General features: G+C 45.7%; 1 protein-coding gene across 14 annotated transcripts in view; it reads left to right on the top strand.

Annotated features, from left to right (window-relative positions):
* Window positions 1-27,331, top strand: part of LOC143425434 (agrin) — a 371,036-nt gene that overhangs the window by 159,886 nt on the left and 183,819 nt on the right. For 10 of the 14 annotated variants that reach the window (XM_076898199.1, XM_076898198.1, XM_076898196.1 and 7 more), the window contains one exon: window positions 13,557-13,589. The exons of the other annotated variants lie outside the window; for them this stretch is intronic. In XM_076898199.1, coding sequence (XP_076754314.1) covers window positions 13,557-13,589 — 33 coding nt within the window. The remainder of the gene's footprint in view (window positions 1-13,556; window positions 13,590-27,331) is intronic. 14 annotated transcript variants of the gene reach the window in all.

Here is a 27,331-nt window from a genome sequence, read left to right as displayed (position 1 = left end):
GAAACATCCGCAGTTACACCGAGCTGCAGAATTTTCTAATATTCCTCCGCTTCCCTTAATCATCAAGCCCGGAACATTTTTACGATTTCCACCAGCGAATCTGCAATCTGCTGATCTCCGTCGCGTCTTCCCAGTCTAATTTCCAAGTTCCCCCCGGAGACTAAAAGAACTTCATTTACCGTAACTTTTTTAACACGTCGTAAATCGTACGTAGCCGGGCGAATAGAAAGAGACGAGGCGAGGCGGGGGCCGAAAAGGGTCAGGAGACATTATTCCGACAAGCTTTCCGGCGTACAAAGACACAGTCGAAGGAGACGCAGTGGCACGACGCCAGGGCCGAACTTTGTCGCAGAATCTTCACAAAAGAAACTGGCGTGCACCGTTCAACGTATCGAGATACCTTTTGTAGCGGGCGCGACTAGAAAACGTTCGAAAAAGAAGCACCGCGCTTCCTCGCATTTATTGACTCCGTCCGTTAGACGTGGTCACGGTAACTTGAGCGGAAACCACCCTCCCACCCCTCCCTTCCCCCAAGCGTTTTTAATATCCTCCGCGTACTCGATTAATTACTCGAAGAATAATATTAAATTACGAAATTCCTCCGTCCACTTACCTTCGATATTAGATGCGGAATAAATATCGCCGGATAAATATCACGCGCTGCATCGACTTTCCATATTATTAAACTCCGTGGACGAAACCAGGATACATTATTAATTAACCGTGTCGACCCCGTCCCGTTTTTCCAGCGGCGTTAATAGTTTTTGTTGCCTCGCTCCCGCCGACCCGTTTTCGCGTCTACGAACCGCGGCGTTTTTCGTTTAACGCCCTTTGTCCCGTTGCCCCGTCCGCGTTTCCTTTATTCCGCCCTCCACTCCTCCGCGGTGGTTTCTATTTCTATGCCCGTCGAGAGTGTCCCTCGCCGCCCTTTTTTCGCCCCGCTAAACGGCGAATAATCGTCTGGCCATGAGCCTGATCCTTTTGTTTCTCTTGGAACAATGCGGTCTTCCGCTGTCTCCGCTCGTCCTGCAGCTGCGTCTGACCGCAGCCTGGCCGTTACTACTTGAGAACTTCACTCTGCACTCTTTACCCGCGACCCTGGCTCTTTCCGCCGTTCTCCTCGTCAACTGCTCGACCATACGGTGCTTCTCTAGCGTTCGCCGCACCTGCTCTCGTGGTTTTCCCTTTATTCTGAAAGAACCGAGTTCTATTTTTAATTCAGAAAAAGTGGCGGAAAAAAGGAGGCAAGAGATAATTTTTCATACCGGCAACGTTTGTTTTTTCGTTTCGGCTTGTTGGCACGTTTTTTCTTCGTTCGAAAATAATTACGAGCGAAAGGCAGATTTTGGTTCCGCGGAGAGCGAAAAGTAGACTATTTAAAGCATTAATTAAAATAGGGAACCGCGGTGGATGATGACGCCGTACTTACCGCAATACCGTGCGTTATAATCCCCTCGCGGGGATTACAGTGCCGACTAGTCCAGAAGCGCGAGTGTTACTACTCTCCGAAAAGCAACCCCCTTCCATCCCCGTCCATCGTCTCAATTTATTTTTTAATTCACCCTAATTACACATTCCGTAGGTGTGCCGGGCGTTAATCGTTCCCACCGCTTCGTTCTCATTGAATTTTAATTCGATCGCGACGATCGCCGAACACTTTGATCCTTTATCGTCTTCCGGTTCCGCAAGTTTTAATGAACCAACGGCACGCAACACGCTCGTGGAGGAAGCGGGTCAACCAGGATTCCCGCCTCGCCCGCGCGAAACATACTTTAATATCCTGCCAATTTAATATCGCGCGGCCCGCTGCGTGGCCGCAGTCGCGACTTTTAATAAAGTGTCATTCGCGGCGGAAGGTCCGCGAAAAGTGGATGTCGCGCAATTGCATTTTTCCCCCCCGAGCCCCTCTCCCTCGCGCCGCCCCTTTCATCCACCATTTCGCCTGTCCTTTTTCTGCTTATCGTACCGCGACTTGTCTGCGAGCCTGCGGTCCCCGTATATATTTTCCCGGCTCCTCCCGCGAGCGACGTCGAGAGGCAGCTCGGGAGAGCCCCTGATGTTATTATATTTAACCAGTGCAAATACCAGGCCGCGCCGTAGCAATCTTAAGGCCGGGGCAACGATATGCTCGCGTCTTGATGTAGCAGCCGCGAATACTTCGTTACCGGCCCGCAACGTATAACGAGAATATTAGAAGTTCAGAGCGGCCGTTCGTTCTGCCTCCACGCTCTACGGTCACGGAACGGTTTGATGAAACGCTAGGCAGCCGAGAAATAGCGGCTTTGAAGTCTATTGTTTTCGACGGAATTGAAATATTCCTTTGTCCGGCGAGACGATCCTTTTTTTTTTGTCCCGGTTGGGAAACAATATGATTACGTCTGTACGAGAGGTGGAATAATAGAGATAAACCTTGTATAATGAGTAATGTGATTTCCATTAAATTGTTGAGTACCGTGAAATTGTGTGGGATAAAGACGCGTACGGTTCACTCTGAAGAAGAAACACGGCCTATAAAAGAGTCTCGAATTACGATAAATATCGGATGCTTTTTAATCGAGGGATCGATCGCGAGGATTAATTGCGGCTCGCTTCGAACGATTTTTAAGACGTCCTTGATAACGCGATGTCTTTTAAATTGAAAATCAATCCCGTTACCGAAAAATGTCGCCTTTGCATTCAAACGAGCACACATACAGTCGCCGTATACATATTACAGATCGTACCGTCTCGAGGAGAGTCGTTAAATATTTTAATACGCCATCAAGACCCGGTATAACTCGCTGATCTCGTCGCTTTATCGGATCAAGCACGTGCGGTGATCGCCGTCGAAAATTCACGTTTAACCGGCCGTTTCCGTCCACGTACGGCCTAGCATATATCTAATAACGGTCGTTCCGGGCAATTCTCATCTGTGTCCTTATTGGTTTCCAATATTACGTCAATAATTTCCAGCTTCTATCCCCCGTCTGACAGTCATTTTCGGTTACATGAAAGGGTCGTGGCACAAAAGAAGCCCATCATTGTCGTTTCAATGGAACGCCCGTTCGATCCTGTAACATTTTCGTCCTCAAGATCCTTCGATTCCATTGCGCTTGCCGTGACAGCTTCTTATCGCCGTCTTTTTTCTCCTTGCATTCGATCGAATTGATCGATTATATGTTACAAAGCAAGTGCTTGGAATTAATTCACCCCATATTTTGCATATTAAACATTTTCTTTTTCATACTCTAACCTACTCTTACTTTCACCCCCTTCATTCTTTTACGTTCTCAATCCTTCGTTAAAAATCTGAGAATATCTCGCTTCAACATCGATGAATTGTTTTACCACAAGCATCACATTGCAACCCCTAAGGTGTCCCCGTCGCCGATTTTCCACTTTCCTCTTTGCCCCTTTTCCCTTGGCACACCGAGAACGCGCGTAGTTTCACGTGATACCTTGTGGTTCTACATCATCGTTCGAGGCTGACAAGATTAAGGTCCAGTCCTGGTCAACGGGGCGGTCATATTATTGGAAAATGGAACCGCAGTATCCCTACGTGCGGAGCGTATACGAGGGGCAAGAATTGATTCGAAACGCTCGGACGGCGGTCAACTATTCGTGTCGCCCTCTTCTATTTCAACCCCCTTTCTGCCGTTGCGTCGTGGCCCTCGTTGTTGCTCGCTCCACCAGCGACGCCGCACGAGCGACACTCGTTTCCCACCCCCTTCGCGTTGCTGGCCGTGTCCTAGGCAGAGCGTCGCCAGGGATGCTTCTGCGCTGAGATTAGTGGCTCTAAATCAGCCACGGAAACGTCGCTCCGTGTGGTCGAAGAGGGAGAGCTCTGCCCGTTAGACCAGGGTAGCGGAGGGCCTCCAGCCGTGCAATGGAACCGCGGTAGGGAGGAGAGAGGGATGGGGACAAATAATCTAGCCAACCAACGGCGCGTGGGATTAAGGAAGTCTGTGGTCTGTCGAAAATCTTGGCTATCATCTCCGCGTTGTCTGATTCTAGGAGGAGCGTGGATCGGGGCTGATCGAACGGCCGATATGGTGACGTTGAAAAATCGTCCCGCTTTTTATCGCATAAATTTATGTGCCTGCGGTGATGTATTTTTAAGGACTCTCGGGGTGGCAATATTAGCCTGGCTTCATTTTGGCGTGCAGTTGGAGAAAGTGTTTTTTTCGTAGGAACGAATGAAGGGTTCTGTGAAACGATCGGCGATTTGAAGGGGACGTCGTGTCTGGTAAATTATAACTCTTTTAGTCGAACGTTTAATCACATAATATAACATATATAAAAAAATCATTCGTACTTGTAACTTCCAGCAGCGTGCTGTCTGTCGCGTGTCTCAATATCAGAGTAACACGTACGCGTATTTTCATGCGAATAACATTTCGATCTTTCAATTTCAGCCGTGTCTCCTGCATTAACAATTACCAACAAATGATAATAAATATAACAACGCGTTCGTTCCCATTTCCACTGTCGCCGATTTTTATCGCGTCGACAAACGGAACTCCCCCGGGAGACCGGGTCAGAGTTGAACGTCCCAGACAACTCTTGTTCCAACGATATTTCTCTCCCTCTCTCCCTCTCTCTCTCTCTCTCTCTCTCGCCCTCCCTCTTTCCCCTTGAATTGTTTCGATTTACCAACGAGGGGCAACGTTCGCGTTTCGTTTATTTAAAGACTCCAGCGGAGCGCGTTTCTATTAGTATCAATCATCTGCGGCATTAGCGGGCTGAGAGTGGCGTATGCCCACGGCGAAGCCTCCGCCACCCTCAACCCCATCCCACCGTGCCCGGATTGAAATATCATTTCAGCCAACGTGCACGGTAGATCCGTTGATCCGATGGCTTGGCTGTGAAAATTTTCTTCCTGCCTGCCGGGGCCCGGCGTTGTGAGGATTTATCGGCCCGGATAGAAGGAGCGACGGCAGATTCGCGGCCGCGTCGTCGTCTCTCTTTCGACGTTAGCTCTGGTTCCGACCAGCCGCCGTCTAACGGCCGAAAGAAACGGCGACAGACAGCCTGCGAGGGATAGAGAACACCCAAAAGTGGGAATAATTTTGGAGGAAATACATTTTTCCAGCCCTTATTCGCGAAGAGAGAGAGAGAGAGAGAGAGAGAGAGAGAGAGAGAGAGATACCCATTCGTTTTCTGGACTGTATACCGCGCACGATGGCGCTTGGCGTCACGAGGCAGATATATAAAGCCCCTCTTCTTCGGTAATTTTTTATCTAAATGCTTTCGCCTCCAACGGTCGCTCGTTCGAGCCTGACAATGGCTCCGTATCGTCTCTAGGGGTGGAACGTTGTACGGCGATCCGATGCACCACCGAGAACGAATTCTGGCCGGGATGCTCGCGAGAATTATCGGCCACTTGGCGGTCAACGATAATACGTTTTACTTTTCTTTCTTCTGAATCCGGAATCCTCGATTCTTGGGAGAGCGTGCGGTTGGCTAGCGGATGTTGTATCGCGTTTGCGTTTTAATCGTGTTATTGGTTTACGGTGGGGGTCTATTGGTAAAGGGGATTCGTTTATTTGTGGGATGTTGGTTCGGAAGGGTAGTTTTACGATGTACACGATATTTGTGTGTTTTTTTCAACGGATGATTTGTTATGTTTCGAAGTTGTAGCAATTTAATAACTGCTGTATTCGAAGGTAACAGAATTTCACGTTTTTATTACGCTCCGCAACAATCATTGTGTTTTCCGTTTCGAATTACAATCGAAACGATGAAATTTTATAGTCCATTTTTATAATCCATTTAAATTGTACCTATCAGAAACACGTATGTAAACGACGGTAAACGATATTCGTTACGCAAAAGGGAAAGAGTTACCAGTCAGATTTGAGGAGGCCAAGAGGAGCGGAACGTTCCGTAACGGTCGATTCGCGTGGTGAAACGTTCCGCGATCGTCACGTAACGCATTAAGCCGCTTTGCATTCCGTGTAGGTCGACGGAAACGAAGGGGGTCGCAATATTTTTCTCCGCCTGTATTTGTATCCGGTTTCGCGTCCGTCGAGCCGCCTTCAAACTTAAAGTTTCCAAGGTTTAATTTCGCCGGGACGATAAGACAAACGATCGGTCATAACTTAATATCCGTCTCATTTCCATACGGCGCGGCGCGCTGCTATTTATTACACTTTGGCAACGCCTGCAGACAGCCAATTGCGTGCATCTAAGAATGGCTCGCAGCCCGAGATTTATTTCAACGGCGAATATGATCCCGCCGACAAAATGGATCTGCTTGCGCGCCGGCACGATTCTGCTGGAATTCTGCGATACCGTGAACCTCCGCGATGGAATAGATTAGAGCGAGCGATCTGTTTTCGATCGAACGCCGTTTCGACTCGTTCCTCTAATCGTGTGGATGTTACAAATTGAAAGCATTCGGAATTCTAAGAGCCAACGATCCACACGTGATTTATTCATTCTTCTTCGGAGCGTTCTGTTATTCAGGATCAATGAAATATTCCTCGGCGTTAATTATTTTTATCGCGAGAATCCATTTCCCCGCGAAATGTTTGTTACAGCTAAAATAAAATAGACAGCGTTAGTATTATTCGTACAAACAACCGCTTCTGATCGAATTAAACACGATGCTGGAGAATTTCGCTGACCCTCTAAAATGGTTCAATTTTCGAACGAGCGCCCCGGCTATACAAGAATTAAATTCCATCTGTTGCCGCCTATTGCTCCACCGTCTTGACCCACTTCGTTTCCTTTTACGAGTCCATAAAGAAACTCGACAACGTTTCCGTTCCGTGCATTACGCGCGATTTCACGGTCCTCCGTGTCTCGCCAACCCGCCTCCGCCTCGCGTGTTAATCGAGCAACGACTTTGATCGTTCACCATCCCTTTCTCCCTCTTCCCCCCCCCCCCCCCCTCTCTCTCTCTCTCTCTTTCGCCGCGCAGATGATTTTCAGGAAACTCGACGCTGTTGGCAGAACGCGACGTTCAGATTGAAATCTCTGCCTCGTTCCCGTAGGATCGTATATGTAAACAGTCGTGAAACAGACATCCTGGAAAATCGTCGTGCCGGGGAAAATGGTCGTCGCGGCGGCTTCGATGAAGTTATTTGTTGCGACCTTCTCGTAGCCGTGCGGAATCCAACTGCGGAGCTTAACGAGGTTGTGAAATACAAGCATAGCAGGACGGAAACATAGAGTACACGCTCTAACTACCGTTTCTGTCCCTCTCGTTTCCCTCTCCCTCTATCCTCGTTATACCCTTCACCCTGGCTCTCTCTTTCTCTCTCTCTCTCTTTCCACCTGCTGCCCTTCTCCGCGTTCGCTGTATTCGCTACGAGCTCGCGTTTTCCCTTTGGAGAAAGGAACATTCCGAAGCAACGGGAGAAAATAGTGCGGTGAACCTAGCTGGAAAATTCCCAGGCGCAATGAGTGCTCGATGTAATAATCGAAGTTGAGGAATTCGAGGTATTCTCGCCCCCCGCCCTCTTCTGTCCCCTCAAGAACGAGAGATATTCACTCATCGTGTACGAAATATCGATCGACCCGGGGGAACGGCCCGATGGGGCTCGTCCGCGACTGAGTCTTAATTAGGGAACGCTAAGACGATAGACATTTCGAGCGAGTTCACCGCGAATTGTACAATCGGATTTGGCGATGTTTGGTCGTTAGTGAATTCGAGAGAACGTTCTTATTTTCGCGGTGTACTATGAGCACAAATTTCTCTGTGGAGCACAATGGTAATAACAAATGGAATTCAGTTTAAACGTTTAATTGATACTTTATCATTCGTAAAATGATCATTTTATATGTATTGTCGGCCGACTTGGTATGATACACTCGCAAAAATTACACTCGTACCAGTATCATTGCAACGATTCAGTTATTCGCAATAACGTTGAAATTTGACTGCGCAGGAAAAATGCAGCTCGACGTGGTCCCAATCTTTTCCTGTCTACGAGCACCAGAGAAAAATGGATGCCGAACATATTTTCAATTTTTCATAGCATCGCCATTCGTATTAGAGCAGCGCGCAGCTGGCTTGTGCTTTTACGCGCCATTATGCACTGCTTTGCCAGTCGCAAAAGGCGAACGAGAAGGGAAATATTGCAACCAATTGAGAGAGGAAGCTAATTCCACTTCGATATTTCCGAAAATTTTGTTCCCCTAGCACGCGTAAATTCGTGCATTGTTGCGGAAATTTTGATTCGTTTGCGTGAATAATCAGAATCGAATTAAAAAAACAACAATCCAAGCCAAACGATTACGATAATCTTTTTCCATGCAGCGTACAAAATATTCATCGGAACGTTTCCAAACCTGTTTGCAATACTTTTAATTATTTTCATGTCAGTAACGTAGGGGAAAAAAAGGGACGTGTGTACAATGAAAGCAAAAATAGGGGGAAATTAAACATTGGAATTTGCCGCAGCGGAATTACATGGTCGAAATCGTTGAGAATATTAAACGCGCGTAAAATTCGTTGAATTCGGGACGCGACGCAAAAATATCCTGAGACAGAAATCGTTAAATGTAAAACGCTAGTCAGGTCCTGTCCGCATTGGAATATTCAAGCCTGCCCGGGCCATTTATTTTTTATCCTCTTCCACCGAGCGTTTTGCTGCTTTTTACCTTTTTTTTTTCGTCGTATTCGCGTACGCGGAGACATCCTTCTATTTCCTTCGAACGATCGCTGCCAGAAATAATAAAAATCCATCCATTTAAACCGTATGAAAAGATACGAAGAGAGCAAGAGTGAGAGGGTGAGAGAAAGAGAGAGAGAGATGGTGCATTTGTGGTCCGTCGCCGCGATCCTGGGTACTTAGTGGCCATGGCAACGGGTGCCAACTATTTTTCAGTTTTCTCACCCTTACGAGCGTCCTCCAACCTCTTGCTAACTTCACCCACTATCCACCCCCACCCGCGCACCTCTCGACCTTCGGCCTGAATTCCTTTCGATGGAGGACACATTTCTCCCTTTGTAGAATCCTTTCTGGAACGCCATCGCCTTTGTGGTTCAGACACGACACCCTATTCGCGCAACACTGAATAGTACGATTCTGTTTTCGCTGCTAAGCAGACAATGTTTGATCGGGACTGAATGCTCTTTTATGCTGGCATTGTGTTGGCGGTAGGAAAAGAAGCGGAAGAGTCGTGTGAGCTCCAAAAGCTGTTACCATTGAGACGCGTCGATTCCGTTACATTAGCACTTCACTTTGAAACGATACGCGCACATATCGAAGCGATTTAAAATTCGTTCGCTCCTCCTCCGTTTCAATCATCGCGCGGCGAACCCGCTTTTCATCCCCCGTTACCACGATTCGACACGTAACGCTTGGCCTTCCGCCGTTCTTTTTTCAAACCGAACCTTTTCGAGGTCGCAACAATCGCGCGCTTTCACGCAGTCAATTCGACGCCAGATCCATTCGTCCTGGAAGGGTTGACACTTGATGGGGAGAAGGGTCGCAACTAAGTGGTGGATTCAGAGCGATCGAAAGAGGGATGAGATGGAAAAAAGGTTCTCCTGGAGTGAGCTTAAACTCGCCTCGAGAGCGTTACACGACGATGGCGGAAAGAAAGGAGGCAGGCGTCGATACAAAGTGCTGTTTACACCGTCACCTCTCTTGTAACCTTCGCCTTCCACGCCCCTTTCGATCTCGTTCTTCTCTTATTCGAGTTTTTAACCACCCCACTCTTTGAATATCGGCCCTCCGCGATCGCCCTCGCTCCATCACCAAAGCAGTTCACTCGAATGACCAATTATTCGAATAGCTTTTTTTTCTTACTTCAGAACTTCCGTCCCCTCCCCCTCTGGTAAAGTAAGCAGTCAATTTGCTACGTTTTACGGAGATGAGCTACGCTGCCGTGACAACGCTTTTAATAATATCGAAAGTGCTTGAGACAAGTACAGTTGATTGGACTTGTTTTTAATCAGTGATATTGCAGCCTCGAAACTCTGGCTGCCGCGAACATTATCTTTTGCTGGTCGTAAAAAGCGCGTGAAGCGTTTTTGTTTAATATCGACGCAATTTTTAATTTGCCGGCGTATTCTGGAAATTAGTTTTCAATCGTACAAATAACTTCGCCAGACAAATAGCTCCGCCTGTCGCTGTCCGCGATTATTCAAACGCAATGTATGTAAAATTGATTCGTCGTTAAAAACTGTTCTCCACATCGGATCGTTATTAATTTCTATTAAAATAACAAGTGGAAATGTGCTGCGCTACCGTAAAGCGATTTCACTGTTTGGACAGCTATATGAAGCAACCCATCGCGGAAGTTTTCACCTCAAACAAGTAACATTATGTTTACACTAATTCATACCGATTAGCGGTAACAAATATTGGCGTATCCCGTCAAACAGCACCGGGCAGACGATTTTCCACGCGTAGAATTATCTATACGAGTTCTCCATTGCCGTGGTACTGAATTCCCCTCTTGGGACACCGTGCACGTCACATCCGGACAAAACGCGAGATTTTCCCCCGCCCTCGGGTAGATAAAAGAGAGAGCTTGTAACCAGCCAGCCTGCCAATCGTCGTCCTCGAAAAAATTTACCAGCCACGAGGTACGAGACGCGAATACCTGAAAATGTTACCAGTATCGAGCCGTCGCCCGTGGTATTTCGTTTTCGCATAAAGTTTTATCGTCGGATCGGAACGCTTGCGTGTAATATCTGACAAACGGCGAGAAATACCGACGTCTGATCCGGCATTTTTCTTATTAGATGCGAACGCGACCACCCAGCGAGATATTCTCTCTTTCTCTCTCTTTCTCTCTCTTTCCCACGATCTCCGCCAATTTTCTCCTTTTTCTCTCGTTTTACGGAGGGTTTTTACCCGTAAAAAATGTCGACCTTGCCCCGCGCGATTTTTTTCGCCCTTTTTTCACACGACGAGACCGGAATATAACCCGCCGCTACCGCCGCCCTCGAAATTTGCATTTCTCTCCTTTCCTTCCGTCCCCGTCTACGTCTCCGTCTCCTCTAGCCCTTTAGGATCCCGTGTCGCCTTAGTCTCGGTGATAAAGGATCCTTCTAACGATAAGTGGACGGGCCGAACGGAATAAAGGTGTTCCCGCGATGATCCTCCATTTTGAGCGTAACACACCGATAAATCTTGCCCGGACGAGAGCGATCAATCGACGCCACGCGATCCTCTGCTCTTTTTTTTCGATCGATCAATGGCCAGGTTTTAATATAAGATAGCTTTCGAGCCGATAATTACCTTTGGTTTCTTCAAAAAAAACAATTGCTCAAAGTGGTTCGCATATAAACAGGCTCTCTTCGAGAGAATAGCGTAATTTTCAATTTGGTTCTTAATGGTTTCAGGATTTCACAAGGGTCTCATACGCTTAATGTACGTATAGAATTTAGTACTGACAACGTTCAGGTTTACGTATCAGCGTCGTTTAATAGCGTAATGTTTTAGTATGATTATTTGATACGCACATATCGAACATTGTAACCCATTAATTACGAGCGTTATTATGATCGTGTTATTATCATTACACTCTGTTACTACGGTAGCCATTTACTTATCACATTATGATCAATCATTCCGTGTGCATATCGCGGTTGTTTACACGTGAAAATTTATAATTAAATAGGCAGAGTCTGAGCAAACGTGTAACGTTTCTTCGATATATTTAATGAAAAACGGGGCAGAGAACTCTCCGGTATTTATGCACATTTCCACGTCATCAATCTCACGATTTTTCCATCGCGTTTTGTATTCCCGTTCTCGTTTCCAGAAATTATTTTCGTAAATTCATTGTATCGCCCTTCGAGGTGGCAGTTTAAAAATTCGCGTGCATGTAAGCGACATTCCGAATAAATCACGATCCACCGGATACGCGCGATACGTTTCGTATTGTTTATTCGGTACCAGGCGGCGTGGCGAATAAATTCTACACTTTACACGCAAACTGACGTCATCAAGGTGTGGAAGTACGCGGGAACAGTGCAGAGTAAATGGAGAAAGTCAGCACCGAACATTGATAACGTTTTCAACGCTGCATTCCATGGCATTGTTGCATACAGGGACGAAAAAGGAATTTTGAAACGACATAAATTCGAGCAAATACTGATACAAATGAAACCCCGTGCACGGTGAGATTAATCTCGTTCCCAGTTACGCGGAAACGAATAGCATTAAAAAAATTGGCGTTCAAGCGTTTACAAAAAGGATAACATTCCGTATAACTCGGTACAACAGCATTCTGGTCTATCTGCGCTTGTTATTTTCTCATTCACGAATCACGCTCTGCGGAAGAGAGAAAAATCGTTGATCGGCCACGATCAACTCAATTGTGAGCGGATAAACGTTGGTCGCGTCTTCGCCGCTCGCAGTTTATGCTCGTCGCAACCACGCGCGTACGTGTGCCCCACACGCGCGTTTCCACCGTACGTACGGCTGAATCATGCTATGCATCTCATCCGAGCTATTCCGCGTATTTACGTAGCATCGCGTTCGCGAGATCCTCCGTGGAATTCTTCTCCGCTGAAGCCATATTCAGCCACGCGCGCGCAACCCCTTTCCGCCGAGCGAAATTGCAGTATCGTAACTGACAAACTTTCCTCCGCTGCATTTACATGCGTGCGCGCCGCGATTCCACGTAAAGCGAGTCCGTTGTTACTCGTTAGACGTGTTCCATGGAAATCGCTAAAACCACCGACGGAGAACTGGAAACGGCGCTTCTTCGCGTGGTTCGCTACCCCTGGGGGTGAATCGAGGTTTCTGATTGCGTTTATGCCTTTCACTCGACGACCATAAACCCCGATCCCGCCGCGTTTTTTCTTTTTTTTTTTACGATAACCGTTCCGTTTTTTCGCTCTTAAAATTCCATTCATAATTAACGAGCACATTACGCGTTTGATAAATCCTCTGCTTTTTCCGCGCTGTGTATTTACTGTGCCCGCTGCTCAATAGACCGCACTGTGTTTAAGTACTACGAGGAAGGCTTGACCTGAATATCGCAAATCCATTAGGGTCACCAGCCTCTCTATCTTACGGATTTATGATACGTCAATTGCCATTAAGGCTGAAGGTGTAAGATGCTCAGCCATTTCACCGTCCACATAAATATGAAAGCTTCCCGATGAGAAATAATTATCATCGTAACGACCCGACCCTTTACGAGCTACCGAACGGTCGAGAACTTTATTCATGGCTCTCCTTTGAAACTACTTAAATCGTTGGACAAACGAAATATCGCGAGGGAGCTCGGAGTCGCGTAAATCTAGCTCGATGTGATTCCACGTGGTATCGTTCAATTAACAATGCAGTCGAAGGAATCTCGTGCATCGTGTACACGATAAAAGTGCATCGCGTTTCAACGGGTTCGCCTGCGCGGCAGCAATCGTATCCCCTGCTATTAATATACCTGAAAGGGTTTTCACGTTCGCATCGGATAATTTCATCGTTGGTTAATTTATATACGCCGCCCTAGAGAATTAATTAGTTGCGTGGAATAACGTCCCCCTTTAATGTTATATATTACATCTAGCGCGCTGGCTCAGAATCGATGTCGTTATTATGTTGTATACGATCCTTGACGACACTCGATCATGCTAACAACGTTCGCTTCCTCTGTTTCAGGTAAGGATCTAAATTTCGCCAGTAATAACGCCGGTGAGTGTTCATCTAACAATATAACATTATTACCGTCGCATGCATTTCTCTTTCACGTGTGTCCACTTCGCGCTGTCCTTTTACTTTCACCGACTTAAATGTCGATACTCTGTGTCAATTATCTGACGCTGGAAAGTTCTCGTCATCCGTTTCCCTTTTTGTTTCTCTGCTGCACAATATATATATTAAACTGTATTGAATTGACATTTTTCCTTCGTGTAACGTGAAATACTCCACAGACACCTATAATTATTGAACAGCGCTGCTTTATCGCCGATTGTGGCATGAAGTAACATTCGCGGTCAGATAAATCGCAAATTTTGATATCGCGTTACTTCAATTGATTACATGTTACTGACCCCAACAAATGAGATCAATTTTATTTTGCTTTAGTACGGTTAATTACTGCTTCGATTAGTTTGATTGTTTAATATTGATATTGATACAACGTTAAACGATATTAAACGCATTAATACCAATGTTTGCGAACATGATCTTGATCATTTGACGCTCTTTAAATTATTATTCAATTTGAAAACCACAAGGGTTGATCAGTGGAACTGATCAAAGAGATGCCAATTCAGTTTTTTCATTTATTTTACACATCTGTTTACTTTTGAGTCAACGTTTAGCTGTTATTCTTTGCTATATGTGCTTGCTTTCTACATTCTCACTTTTCATTTCTTTATTGTGTCACTGTATCGTTCAAATCACATTTCATCATTTTTTTCAATTAAATTTAGCGTCTATTTCCCTTATCAGTATCCTAAAATTGCAACCCACAAATCCGCTTGTCCTCATGCTAAAACACATCCACTGGATATTTCACTTTTTAGCAGAAAATACACTCTGATTCATTCTCAATTCATGTTTCGAAACGGCTAACATTAAGTTGTCTGCTGCCGTGCGTTCGTTTAATTCGATTAACGAATGAGCTCGTAGAAAGAGCGAGATTCGTTTCTTATTTATCGCAATCGTAATTTGAACGTGTTCCACGAGGATCGAGCGTATTTCTTCGCTCGCGAGATGGGGACAGGTCCGCGGATGATAAGGCGAATCTATTCAAATCCGCTTCTCCTTTTTTCCGTGTCTCGCGACTGCAATTTCACCCCGAAGATTTGCCGTGCACCCGGGGACAAAGGGGATACGGGGGCGAGGGAAGATTTACGTACATTGCGGGGCGAAAGAAACGGGAGTAGGAGGACGTACGGGCGGAATGAACGAAGCGTGAAAGGTATTCTTTCGAAAAGCCCATTTTCAGTAATGCGTGAAGCTGGCTTCCCCGTGCCACCGGTAGAAATAGATCGTGATTGCGAAATGTACCGAGATAAGGACGGCAAATTGCAGAAACAGTCTGGATGATTAGCTCTTGAGTAGCGAATAATGAGACCGCGATGAATGTCGCGTGCCGTTTATTCGTGCCAATTTATTTCCGTTGGTATGCAATTTTCTGGGCCCTCTTTTAGGTCTTCTCGATCCTAATTTCTAACTATTGTAGCATAGAATTTTCCAGATACGTACTAAACAACAAGTACAATCAAATAAATATATCCACGCAGCCACGTTTTACCACAGTTTCAAATTCGATCTGCCTCGTTGTTAGCCCGACCCTGCCGTGAAAAGAAGAGCGAAGAGTAAAAGGTAGGGCGGGCATAAAGAGGACGCGTAGGTTCGCTCTTGAACGTCTTTCGTAAAGCTCGAAGAATGGAGAGGAGTGCTTCGAGACGCAGCGAAATAAGGTAGGCAAATTGCAGGCAATCTGGCTGATTAGGCTGCACGCTGGTAATCCTGCAGGTTCCACGGGGGAGCCGAGCCACGACCTATAACAGCCTTCAGCTGCCTTCGACTTGTATTAGTCGAAGGAGCGAGGAAGGAAGCGAGACGCGGAAGAAACGGCCGCTAACACAGCCAGCGACGCTACATCCGCCCGGTTCTAAGAGATTAGGGGGATTCTTTGAGCAGACCGGCGAATCAAGTGGATCGAAATCGAGCGACCCTTTTTGCGCTACCAACCCGAACCACTGTCTTTCCTTTCCCTCGTCTTCCTCGTCTTTTTGTCATACACTTATCTCGAATGCATCGTTTCGAGTTTGTGCCAGCATTTCTACACTCGCTACAACGGAGAGATCGCATCGAAACAAGTTTCGGACGTGTCCCCTCGTTCGATTCTTCTGTTACTCTTCGGTTTCAAATCAGTCTCGATACAAACTCGATAAAGTATCTGGTGGATCGATTAGTTAGTTAGACAGTTTCATACTCTCAAGGAGAATGGAACGCGTTTAGCACAGATGAAAAAGAAGTACCGGAAGATTTTGCACCGCATAATCCCGGTCCAAAATCCAGCCGATATTTTAGCAAGATTGAAGTGTACACTTAAAATCCTCTTTTAAAACTACCTCTTTGAGTCTCTTTCCCTCTCCCTGGAATCTCTCTCCTCGCTCTTCATTTACATGTAACGCGGGCATAAAACGTTACTTATCTCGGAGTCTGGTTTTCGTCCCGCCTTCATCAGCCTTATCTTTCAGCTCGACGAGCCATCTCGCACCTCTGTAGTTTATATCAACATGAAAATCAAGCTCCATCGTCCCGCGGAAATTTTTAGTACTTATTTTTAAACCAGACCCTCGATTTTTATGCGTCCCCTGTACACCTGCACGCGCGTGCGCGTGCGCGTCCCTGTTCCTCGTTTAATTTGTTTTAAGCCCGTCGAGGAGTCGATCGTGAAATTAGTACTCGAGTGTCAGGAGCAGATCGTCGACTGCAACTGGCACTCGATAACGAACTGAAAAGAGCTGGAACAGCCGACGGAGGAAAAGAGGGAGACGCGTGTGCGTGAAATCGACGCGTCCCGACAAAATTTCCCGGAGTTTCGAATTCGCCTCGCGTTTCCTAGGATCCGGTGAAAGCGGATAAATCGACTAGAAAATAGACAGAACCGTGCGAAACGAACGGTCTGTCCATAGGATGCGACGATCCAGGAAATATTGGCCAAATGAAAGAAAATTAATTGTTCGAGACGTTTCTGATTGGATACTAAGCGAAACGTTGAATGTGCGTGCGAGTAATTTAATTTATAGCAATTAAACAAAGTATACGGGTACGTATAGTCATTCCATCGTGGCGAACGAATTTTATACTTTGTTTCATATACGCCATTGCGTATTTATATAGTAGAGATAATTGAAATTTCTACCTTCCTGAACATCATCCGCAGAATGAAAATTCGCCGACTCATTGCTTTGATGTCTTTGAAACAGTAAGCACGTGAAAAATTAAAGCTTCTACCGTGTAGTTTCCCGCGCAGGCAAAAAGTGCGGTTGGTTTTTTTGCTTTTACGAGCTATCGTAAGAAATATTGATAATATAAAAATTTCCATCCAATGTTCCTGTACGCGCCGCTTCGGGCGTCACGTGCCAAAGGAAATGAATTTTTAATCGCAGCCAGGAACGATAAAATACACGTGAAATTGTACGAATTACTTTGCGAACGTTTGCAAAACGACATTTAATAACGATCAGAGGCAAAATGATACTACAATAATATACGAAAAATCGGGTTCAGGAATAATACTTGACAGTTTGTCGCATAAATCGTGATTAAATCGTGAACGGGACATGATTATTTGTTCGAGATGCGTCGTGTCGCCACCACCCTCTCGTTTGTCTCGTTAATCGCATTGCTCGGCAACGCTTGACGTGTCGCCGTATCCGGAACGAGAACCAGGGACCTCGCGAATGAATCGCAAGGAAAAATGGTCACTCTGACTCTATTTATATCCTAGGAGGTATAATTGGGATTAAAGTCACCTATAATCTTCCATTAACTCGACCGCGTATCTCTGCTCCTTCCACTTATCTCACGTGGAAAGAAAAAAAAGGGAGAATTAACGGGTATGGGTATCCATAAGAGGAAGTGGTAATAGAATTTCGGAACGGGTAAAACCGGGCGCGAGGGGTGGCGATGGAGAACGGAGAACGAGGGACAACGGCGCGAGAAGGAGAGGGAGAGAGTGGTTGGAGGATGGTCGAGGGGAGAAACATCGTCAACTCGACCACGTCTACCGAGGGATTATCGTGGGTGACAAAGGGATTTGAAAGAGGCGGCACGGAATTGGATTCTGGGAGAATCACAAGAGGCACTCGAAAGCCGCTTTTGTGTCTCTCATACAATAATTATTTGCGAAATTGTCGTGAAGCTGCGAGATATCGAATGGCTTTCGACGAGGGGTATTTCTCCGAGGGTCCGATAGAAATCGTTCACAGCGGCGGATGTCACGTGTCGTATAATTATCCCTATTCCGTGAAACTAGGCTCGCTCTTTCTCTCTTCGCCACCCACCGACCTACTCGCTTCCCAGCCTGGCCGATATTTTATTCTTCCTCAAATCCGCCCTCCGCTATTCTTTCTCCACGCCGCTTGTTCGTTCCCGGTTCTCATCTCTCTCCGCGGTTTCACTCGATCCACCATTCTCGTTTCTGTCGCCGGTTCGTTGCGCGGAACATATGGAAAAATGCCTGCGTGCACCTCTCCTTCTCCTTTCGCTGTTTTTTCTATTCTCCCTCCGTTCTTTGTTTTCGGCGCTTGTGGTTTAATTAGAAGCCGAGGAATTAAAACAAACGAACGCACAGTGACTGCGCGGCTTGCGCTGGCCGTAGCCATTGTTGTTCCTCCATTCGGTTTCCCGTGCAAGCATTGTCGCAGCGATCCGGCAATTTACGAAGAACCTATCCGCCGGTCTGCGGTTCCAGCAGCACGCTTTCAGCTCGATTCATGTTTTTGAAATATTAATGGGCTTGTTGATATTCCCTAGAACTCCGTGCTAGACGCTACGTACTAAATATTTCTTACCCAAAGTACCATAATCGTCCCGAGGTCTGTTCCCAACGTTTTCTATTCCGCGCTCGTAGCCGTCATCGTCGCGACATGGCCAACGATATCCCAGAAGCAGCGAACAGCAATTCCCAGCGTCCGTCCTTTCCTCCGCCTCTACGGAAAACCAGCAGCCCCGCGCAGAGACATACCGAAAATGCATGTGCACCTGAGAATAAAAGGTGGGGTAGAAAAAAAAAAAAGCGAGGAATGTACGACGAAAGCGGTAACAACGCGCGAACGGGGCCGGAACAAATGCGACTTTCAATAAGCGGCGTCGCTTGAAACGGGCGACGCCGTTTCGTCTACCGAAAACTACCCCTTTCCTCTTCGCCGCCGGTACGTTCGCTCGCCGCGCGGTCGTTACGCCAACTGTAACAAGAGAAGCAACAAAAAATCGTTGAAATAAGAGAACGCATCGCTCTTGACACGCGGGCTCGGGGACGGGTGATAGGGTGACGGTTAAGGGTGGAATGGGTGGCCCCCGGTCGTACGCGAGCGTATCGGCCGAATTATCGAACGGTACGTTACGGTTTTATGCAGATTCGCCGGTAGAACGGCCGGCAGTTCCGGAATTAATGCTGGTTGGACAAATGTTTCGCGGTTTTTCTGCTGAATTATCGTACCCCCGGGCGCAACAAAACGTTCCATCCAGTCGCGGTCCAACGTGTACGCGCCCTGTGTACGGACCGGCTTACGGGCTACATGTTTGTGGGCAAGTGGTATAAATAGGTTTTTGTCAAGCGGACGGTACAACTGCTACAAACTTTGACTAGGTAATATCGGTTGGTGGATTCTAGCGATTTAAGAGGAATAAATATTTAACGGTCTTATTGGTAGTGTATCCGTTCTCTCAGTGGTTTAAGCAATATCGTTAAGGATGGTGTTGGGATGTAAAAAATTTATGCGATCGCGTTATTAATATGATGTACGTATTCTATAAGAGAACCGAATTGATTATGAAGTAGTGCAGGCAATATTAATCAGATGGAGGTATACTTAGATGGCAATCGATAACCTTATTAATACTGAGATTTAAGCGAATGTCAGTTGGTCATGTATCATACATGACCGATATAAGTAGAAGTTGTCTGACATATAACGCATATCTTAATATAGCGAGAAATATTCCGCTTTTAAATCAATGGAAAGTTAGAAAAGTAATACGAATCAGTATTTGGTCAGACGTACGCGTATCCACGAGCAAGTAGTACAACACTATGTTCGATCTATCCTTCTGTACGTTCACTAGTCGCTTTTGAAGTGTACAGAATAAAATTCACGAGTAGTCTCGAAAAATCCTACACTTGGAAACTTTCGACAGCATTTCAGCCTCGTCGGTCGAACAAAAACATCCCGTTGTTCCGCTTCAGAAGTTGCACCCCGTACACGCATACATCCGGCGAACGTACGAGCACACGTGACACGCGAAGGGGAGGGGGGGAGGCGAGTTTTAGGAAAATGTTATCTTTCTGCCAGTAGATGTTATCCCTGAAAAATCTTGCTCCTACGATAGATGTAACGTGTACCCGCTGGGATTTCACTCGTACAATAAAACGGGACACACGGACGATACATATCATGCAGGGTGCAAATCACATTGGAATAGCAAACGCATATCTCTACATCAAAGTAAAATGCTGTGTTCTGCACTGTACTCTAAACGAAATTTAATTGACACTAATCTCCCGAATTCGAATTAATTCCAGCTGAACCTGCTTTGACACCCGGAATCTACGATCGTTTAATTCAATTCGTCGCCGACAATCGAGCTGGAACGCACCGTCCTGCAGGTTTCCGTTCTCCATTCGACGCTACCTCCGTCAGATGGCCCTTGTCCTCACTTTTCGCTATTCCGTCGTTTATGCGTTTGGTTCCAACGCGCATTCGTGTTTTAACTTATCCAGTGATATCTACAGATAAGATATTTGAATGTCAAATTACAGGACAATCGGATACTTGTTAATTTATACGTTACAATTGGAAACTGGGGCAAAATAAATATAACGAGGATGCTGAAATATTTCGCGAGAGGCCGATGTCGTTTCTGGGACGGCAACAGCCATTAAAAGATTATACGGAGCTGGAAATATGTATTTGCGGCAAACAAGTTGTCGACCTAACAAACTGAACGTTATTTATTCGAAAAATCGGGTTATTGGTCGGCGCAGATTTACGCGATCTCGGCTGCTACAAAACCCGATACTCGTCTCTACGGCAATTGATCAGAGATCCTTTTTTCATCTTTCATTTGCATACTATTTGAGGGAGGAAACGATAACAAAGGGAGACGGACATAGAAATAACAAAAATACGTATGTATTTATACAAAAAAACGACGTATAAGTATACGTACACATTGTACATATCTCCATTTCAATCAAACAAAAGGAAGAAATTCGGATCAGAGCACGGCCGCGGTGTAATGCAATATGTGGGCGTTGGTTCACGAATAAATTCGGAATATAAAAACAATAAAAGGAATTTATGCGAACATACGGCCAGCACGATTTTATATTCCATTTGTGGCCGTTTTGCCGGTTGCGCGGGGCATTAGCTCGTTTCGAATAAAAAAAAACCGTAAATCTGAAGCTTGTTCGAAAAAACGAAGCTACGTTTCACGATACTATAAACGTTATCTGCGAAACTATTAATCAAAACCAAATTACATTACCGTATAAAAACAACGGGGGAGGAAGCTATAAACTACAGGCTCGTGAATTATTCGAGTCCAAAAACGCACGCGATTTCTATCGTTTGTCTGCTCCGGCTATGATTCCAAAGCGTTCGGACGTTTCGATGCGCTCGTCGGTATCGAAATTCGAGCTTAGAAAAATCCCACCCCTCGGCGTTAAGTTGTCTGAAAAAAGATACCGCGACCAAGGGTGTGGCTGGTAACGATTCCCACGATTTTCGCTGACGTTCCAGCGGAACGTAGCAGGGAAACGCCTGCCCGTTTTTGCGCGTTTTATTTAAGAAGGGCGCGGAGGGTCGCGAGGGCCTCCCATCGGCGGTTCTGTGATTCTTCAAACGGGCAAAGAAGAAACCACCGCCGCCAGTCGATAAACCAGCAAGTTATCGAGATATCGAGCTAGATTTAGGACTCTATAAGTCGGTGGATCCGTGTGTGTTCTCGAGAACGGGATACCCATTTCCGCGCATCCTTATATCTGTCTGCGAGCCCCAATCTCGATCTTCGACGACTTTTGCCGCTTCGGAATAGATACGTAATACAGGGGATCCTGTTAGCGATGGAATCGAACGAGTGTACAGGGGTATGTTCGTGCGATGCGCTTTCATTTTCGTCCACCGGTTATTTCCGTGATCTTGATCTCACGTTGCGTAATCCACCAGAGAATGGAGCGATAAAATGTACGAAATTATGGGAAAGTCGTGTCTTTACTCGTTGTGGTTGCAATTGCCACATCAACAACTTGAATTTACCACGAAGATGAAAGGAAACTTTTCCTCATTTATCTTAATTTTAATTTATCAACGAAATGTTTATACATTAGATTTGCGAACAGAAAGTTTCGTTTAGAACGATCTTTTAAATTCACCCGTTTGTACGTTTTCTGACTATACCTGTTGGCAAGATTAATTGCACGCGATTGTACCTATCCGGAAATTAATTGGAACTGAGCGTGTTGGGGGTCCGACTGATTTATATCGCGGACGGTGTAAGAATGTCGATCGAAACAGAGATAGAAACTATCGCTTGTGATCACTTGGCTTCCTCGCGTTCTCGAGTGTATTAAGCGGATCGCGAATTATTTAGTCAGACTTACTCCTATACGAGCGTTATCGTTTTTTCTTTTTTAAGAGCAGGGGCTTTCGAGCTAGATTGGAGGATAACTATCGGTCTACGTATTTGTGCTAATAGCAAAAGTTCAAATCATAACTTTCGTTCCAACAGTTCGATATCAAATTATTCAATGGGTGCGATTCCGTCGCAAAGTTTCGTATACAATCTTTTTTTCTTTTTTTTTTTTTTGACACAATTGCATTTCGTTACGGCGGACGATCCAACCGAAGTTAATTTGCCGCTATCGTGATGGCCGATCTAAAAGAAGCAACATTTCTCACACGAACAGCGCCGATCGTCGAGTATCGTTTGTACATTTGTAACGGTTCCCACGAAGCATCTCCGGTCGCGGAAAAATCGTGTAACCCGTCCCCGGAAAGCGTCCAATTCCGGGATACGTGCACGATATCACGACGCGAGCAATGGGAGCTCATTGGTGGCCTCTGTGATGGAAAAAGGAGCGATTTGCCGGCGGCCACGGAAACAGTGAGTTTTCAATGCCAAGAAACGAACCTTTTTGCCCGGCGAGCCCCCATTCGTATCCAGCATCCCTACTTTCTCGAATTTAACGTGACTGCAGGGCACGAAGCCCGGCTGCCGGGAACGGTGGAAAGAAACGAGCAGACGGGAACGAAAAAAGAAGATGGCGGTACGGGGGAAGAGGGACGCGCTGGTCCCCATTGATTGCCTGTTCATCGGAAGAAACGCAAAGAAACGGGCCACGAAACGGACAAAAGTGTAAGGGTGACCAATAAGATTACGGCTCCATCTTCGAACGTAAATCCACTCTTCTGCCATTTTCGCGATACCCCGCGCGAAACGATTCCTGAACGATCTCACCTTTCAATCGCGAGATGCTCTCCGCGGAATGGTTAAAAAAAGAAAATAGTAACAACGTTCGCGTTTAGGAAAAATGAAATCGCTGACTGAAAATGGATCGCTGGGATGCGAGATATCGCGTTACTCTGTGTATCTGGAATCTAACAAAAAAAAAAAAAAAAAAAAACGCACGAATGTCGATGCTCTTTTTGATATTTTAACCCCGTTGCGTCCGAAACTATTCGAGATTATTTTTCGCATACAATACATTGACGTTTAATCTTCGCCTCTTCTGTTATTGCCGCGCAGCTACGTTAATGCTAATGTCCCCGTTCGTGAATATTTCCATAAAAAAAAAAGAAGAGAGAACGACGGGAAACAAAGCAAGACAAAAAGGAAGGGGAAGAGAGTTCATCAGAAAGACAATGGGGAAATTCTCCTGCGAGGACTTCGCATCGAAATGTCGCTTTGTCGGGAACAAGTCGAACCGTGGCAACAACGAGCACGTTTCGCGAAAATCTCTCTCTCTCTCTCTCTCCTCTCGTTGCTTTCACGAGGATTCGCGGCGAGACGCGATTTCATCGGTTATTGTTCGACTCTGCGTGGTGGGAGAAAAACGCGCGGCGGGAATTATTTTAGATTTCGTGCGAAATGAATGTCATGTATAAATTCATAAACGGAGAGTGAATATTGCTGTAGTTTTTAATTTAACGCGTTTTCGTTCGACATTACCATTCTCGTGCGCCTGCCCGCGCCGAGGCCAATATGTCGCCGGAAGCTCGTGAATATCGCGAATTTATATAAATTATAAAGTGGCGTATAAATATTCACAATTAATCGAAACGGGATTATAGAAATCGTACTATCCCCGAAGTACATTTCGAGCATCCCTTTTTTTTCCCCCCCACACCAGAATAAATCGAGAGCGTTCGTGTTCCCTGGTATAAACACATTTTTATTCACTGGAATTATGCATTTCACGAGCGTTCCACTATTTAATATTTTATTGGCATGTTTTATTCACGCACTCCGTGAATATATCGCTTAATCACTGTTTAATTTTAATGCGTCCATTTGAATACCCGATAATACGATTTCGTACAGTGACTGTGGAAACGGATAATAATGCGTCTCTGAAAATTCGTCAAAGCAAGAGAGGAAACCATCGATAGGGATAGCAGAGTAATCGTTGAGGGCATTAGCAGCGGAACGATAAGATAAAACAGGGTAAAGGCGGTAAAAGGGGTGCTAAACGGTAGACACGGGTTGTTCGTAAGTCTGGTACGTGACTTGAAAACATTTCCCTGAAAAACACGATCTCCTGCATGTAAGGAATAAGTCGGCGAAGATAGAGGGGTCTCGTGTCGCGTTTAATTAGCGTCCTCGTCTTGATCGATCCCCATCAATCGCGCGTTTTACGTATGCCCGGCTTGATATGTTTATTAAGGTCGACCCTGCATTATCTCTTTCGCGAATATCGACCCCGGTTTAACGAGCTCGAGAACACGCGCACCTATGACGTGTCAACCTCCCTTTATCTGCTTGCTTCAGCCCGGGTCGACGATGCTCGACGCGCTAGCTACATGTGTACCGCCCCTTGTAACGCCTGGTTTGAATTAAAGCGCCAGCATTTATGCGGATTACGACTTATTCCCTAATATTAGTACGATACCAACGCGTACAAGGTGTTCGCGGTACGGATACTCGAGTAACGCGTGCCGTTCCGCAGAATCGATCGTGCAGGGAACTCGAGGCAGTTGTTTTCGAATCGCGAAACGATTGTAACAAAATCGAGGAAAGGATTTTGCCATTCTGCGCTGTACAATTTGGTGTCCTTCGCGAATCAGAAAGTTAAGAACAGAGATTCACCAGGCGACAGCTTTGGGAACCTATTTAGATTTAAAGTACAAATTTGACTTTAAACTCGAAAGTTGAATTTGAATTTACAAATTCAAACGCCGAGTACGGAACTTCGGTTCGGAGCCTGTGGCGCAGCCTTCAGAATCTCAAGGCTACTCCGTTCCATTTACACTCGCGAAACGCGCAGGCTTCAAATACTGACCAAACTTTTTTCCACCCACCCCAATCCTCATTACTGTACTCGCATAAAAAGTTTAAAATTACGACCCGCGCCACAATTTCAAACACCATTTACTCCTTCTCTCCGCAACTCTTCTCAACGTTTAACTGTTTTAATTCAACCACGCGATCTTTTGAAAATTACGATCTTATGTTCAGCGGTGTTCGCGGTATCGCGCGTGACCACGTCCAACGGAAGTCAAATTAACAACATTATTAGCAGAGCTCCGAGCGGCGCGACGGAAATGGAAAAGATCGACGCGCCGCGCGACACGCGGGTTTTCGTTTTCTCGTTTTTTTTTTTTTTTCAACGAGACATACACTCGTTAACGTCCCGACGAGAACGCCATCAGACAGAGTTTTCAGAACGTTCATCTAGCCGGGAACGTTATCCAAAAATTTTTAATGTTTCCCCACTGAAAAAACGGCGTAAAAGGAGCGAAAGCCGGAGAAAGGGGCGTGACGGGGGTGGGAAGCGTGGAAGCCGTTGCAATTTTATCCACTTCCTTTCCTGATGAGATTAATTTTTCTGCTACGAGGCTCGCGTTACTCGTGCAAACGGCTGGTTTGAACTCGAGCGTCCGCGCTACCAGGGATTACAGAGTTCACACATGAGAGACGACGGTCTCGTCGCGACGCCGACGCCCACGTTGCTGAGGCTCGCGCGAAAACTGCGACACACGACGCTGCGTGAGTTTTACGAACGTTATCGATTTTCGATCGCGTATAACGAAGAGTTCCGGACCGAAGTATTATACGTATATATATTTTGGATGTTTCGTATGAAAGTTACCAGAACTTTTTTAATACAAACTTGTGTTCATTGTTTGATGCACTAACGCAGGATAATTGTTAACTATTGTCACAAATTCAAGTTTAGGATATTACTTCGAAAGGGGCGATAACCGTTAATGTACGGGTTTGACAGTATATATTTTATAGACGCCACTCTAGAATTAAATTGTCACACATTGACGCACTTCTGGAGTTCGAATAGACTCGCGAACCACTTCTGTATGAGCGAAATTGAATCGCGTTAATTTTCCGCTGGTAACCACGTGGCGAGTGGAACCAGAAATAGCTTCTGGTTTATTTAACATAAGCCCAGCAGTGTTAATTCCGTCTGTCGTTCAAAATAATTACAGGATTATGCGCTCCAGTGGGTGCATCGTTTGGGTAATGCCCGCGATACTTTGACCGTTCGTTTATCGCTATTCTATGCAAGAGTATCTACCGTGATCGTAAATCGCGTTCTACGATAATTTAATTTGGATGTTACATTTTTTCTCTTGTTTAATACATGTATACCAGTAGCTACTAAATTCATTTTTCAACGGAAGCGCCTGCGCGCGTTTAGTCAGAATTAGTTTCGGCTGAAGAGCAAAGTATACATTGTACGGAAGTACAACGCGTTTGTAATAGGAGAAGGCATCTGGCGCTGGAAGTTGTTGTTCGAATAACAGAATGTTTCGATAGTAGAACTTTCCGATATTAAGGTATTCCACGTTAGAACGGAGGACTCCGCAGCGTAGTGTGTCGAAAGGTAATTCCACAAATTTATGCGAATACCGTAACTGTTTAGCCAGATATGTGATATTTGGTCGTCGTGCACGTTTTAATATCATTAAAATGAAGAACGGAGTAGAAATGCACACTGCGCTGTGAAACATGGGGAACTTTCATTTCCCAACCTACGGAGATATATGTGTGCTTAATTTTTATGCTAAAACCTGGTATAACATAAACGAGAACGGGGATAACAATGTTCAGAGCAAGTATCATAACGTATTACCATTTGTGTAACATAATTTTCTCCAACGTGCGTGCAAAACTTTTTAACATTTTTATTTCGCGCCTAGCGTACGCTTCCTCGCGTTTCGTAATTACACGATGTAGGAAACGAACGTCTGGCAAAGATATTTTGCAACGTGTCCGGTTCCCGAAACCTTCATTGACTTCAAGGCTCGCTCCATGCCCCACCACGAGACTCATGCCACGATCGACGTGTCTGCTATTTTTGAGAAACGTCTTTAGATCTTTATACCATCTGGGTGCCAAGGCTTAGATGGTACGAGCTCCTAGTCTCCACTCTTGTCTCAACAGCATGCACCGTGGCGCAAATCTCACCACTTTCGGGAATCCTTGAGATCGACCAGACAGACTGTGACCAC

The sequence above is a fragment of the Xylocopa sonorina genome, chromosome 7 (assembly GCF_050948175.1).
Source record: "Xylocopa sonorina isolate GNS202 chromosome 7, iyXylSono1_principal, whole genome shotgun sequence".
NCBI classification, from domain to species: domain Eukaryota; kingdom Metazoa; phylum Arthropoda; class Insecta; order Hymenoptera; family Apidae; genus Xylocopa; species Xylocopa sonorina.
The sequence above is the reverse complement of the archived record's forward strand: the minus strand, read 5'-3'. Positions and strand labels throughout refer to the sequence as shown.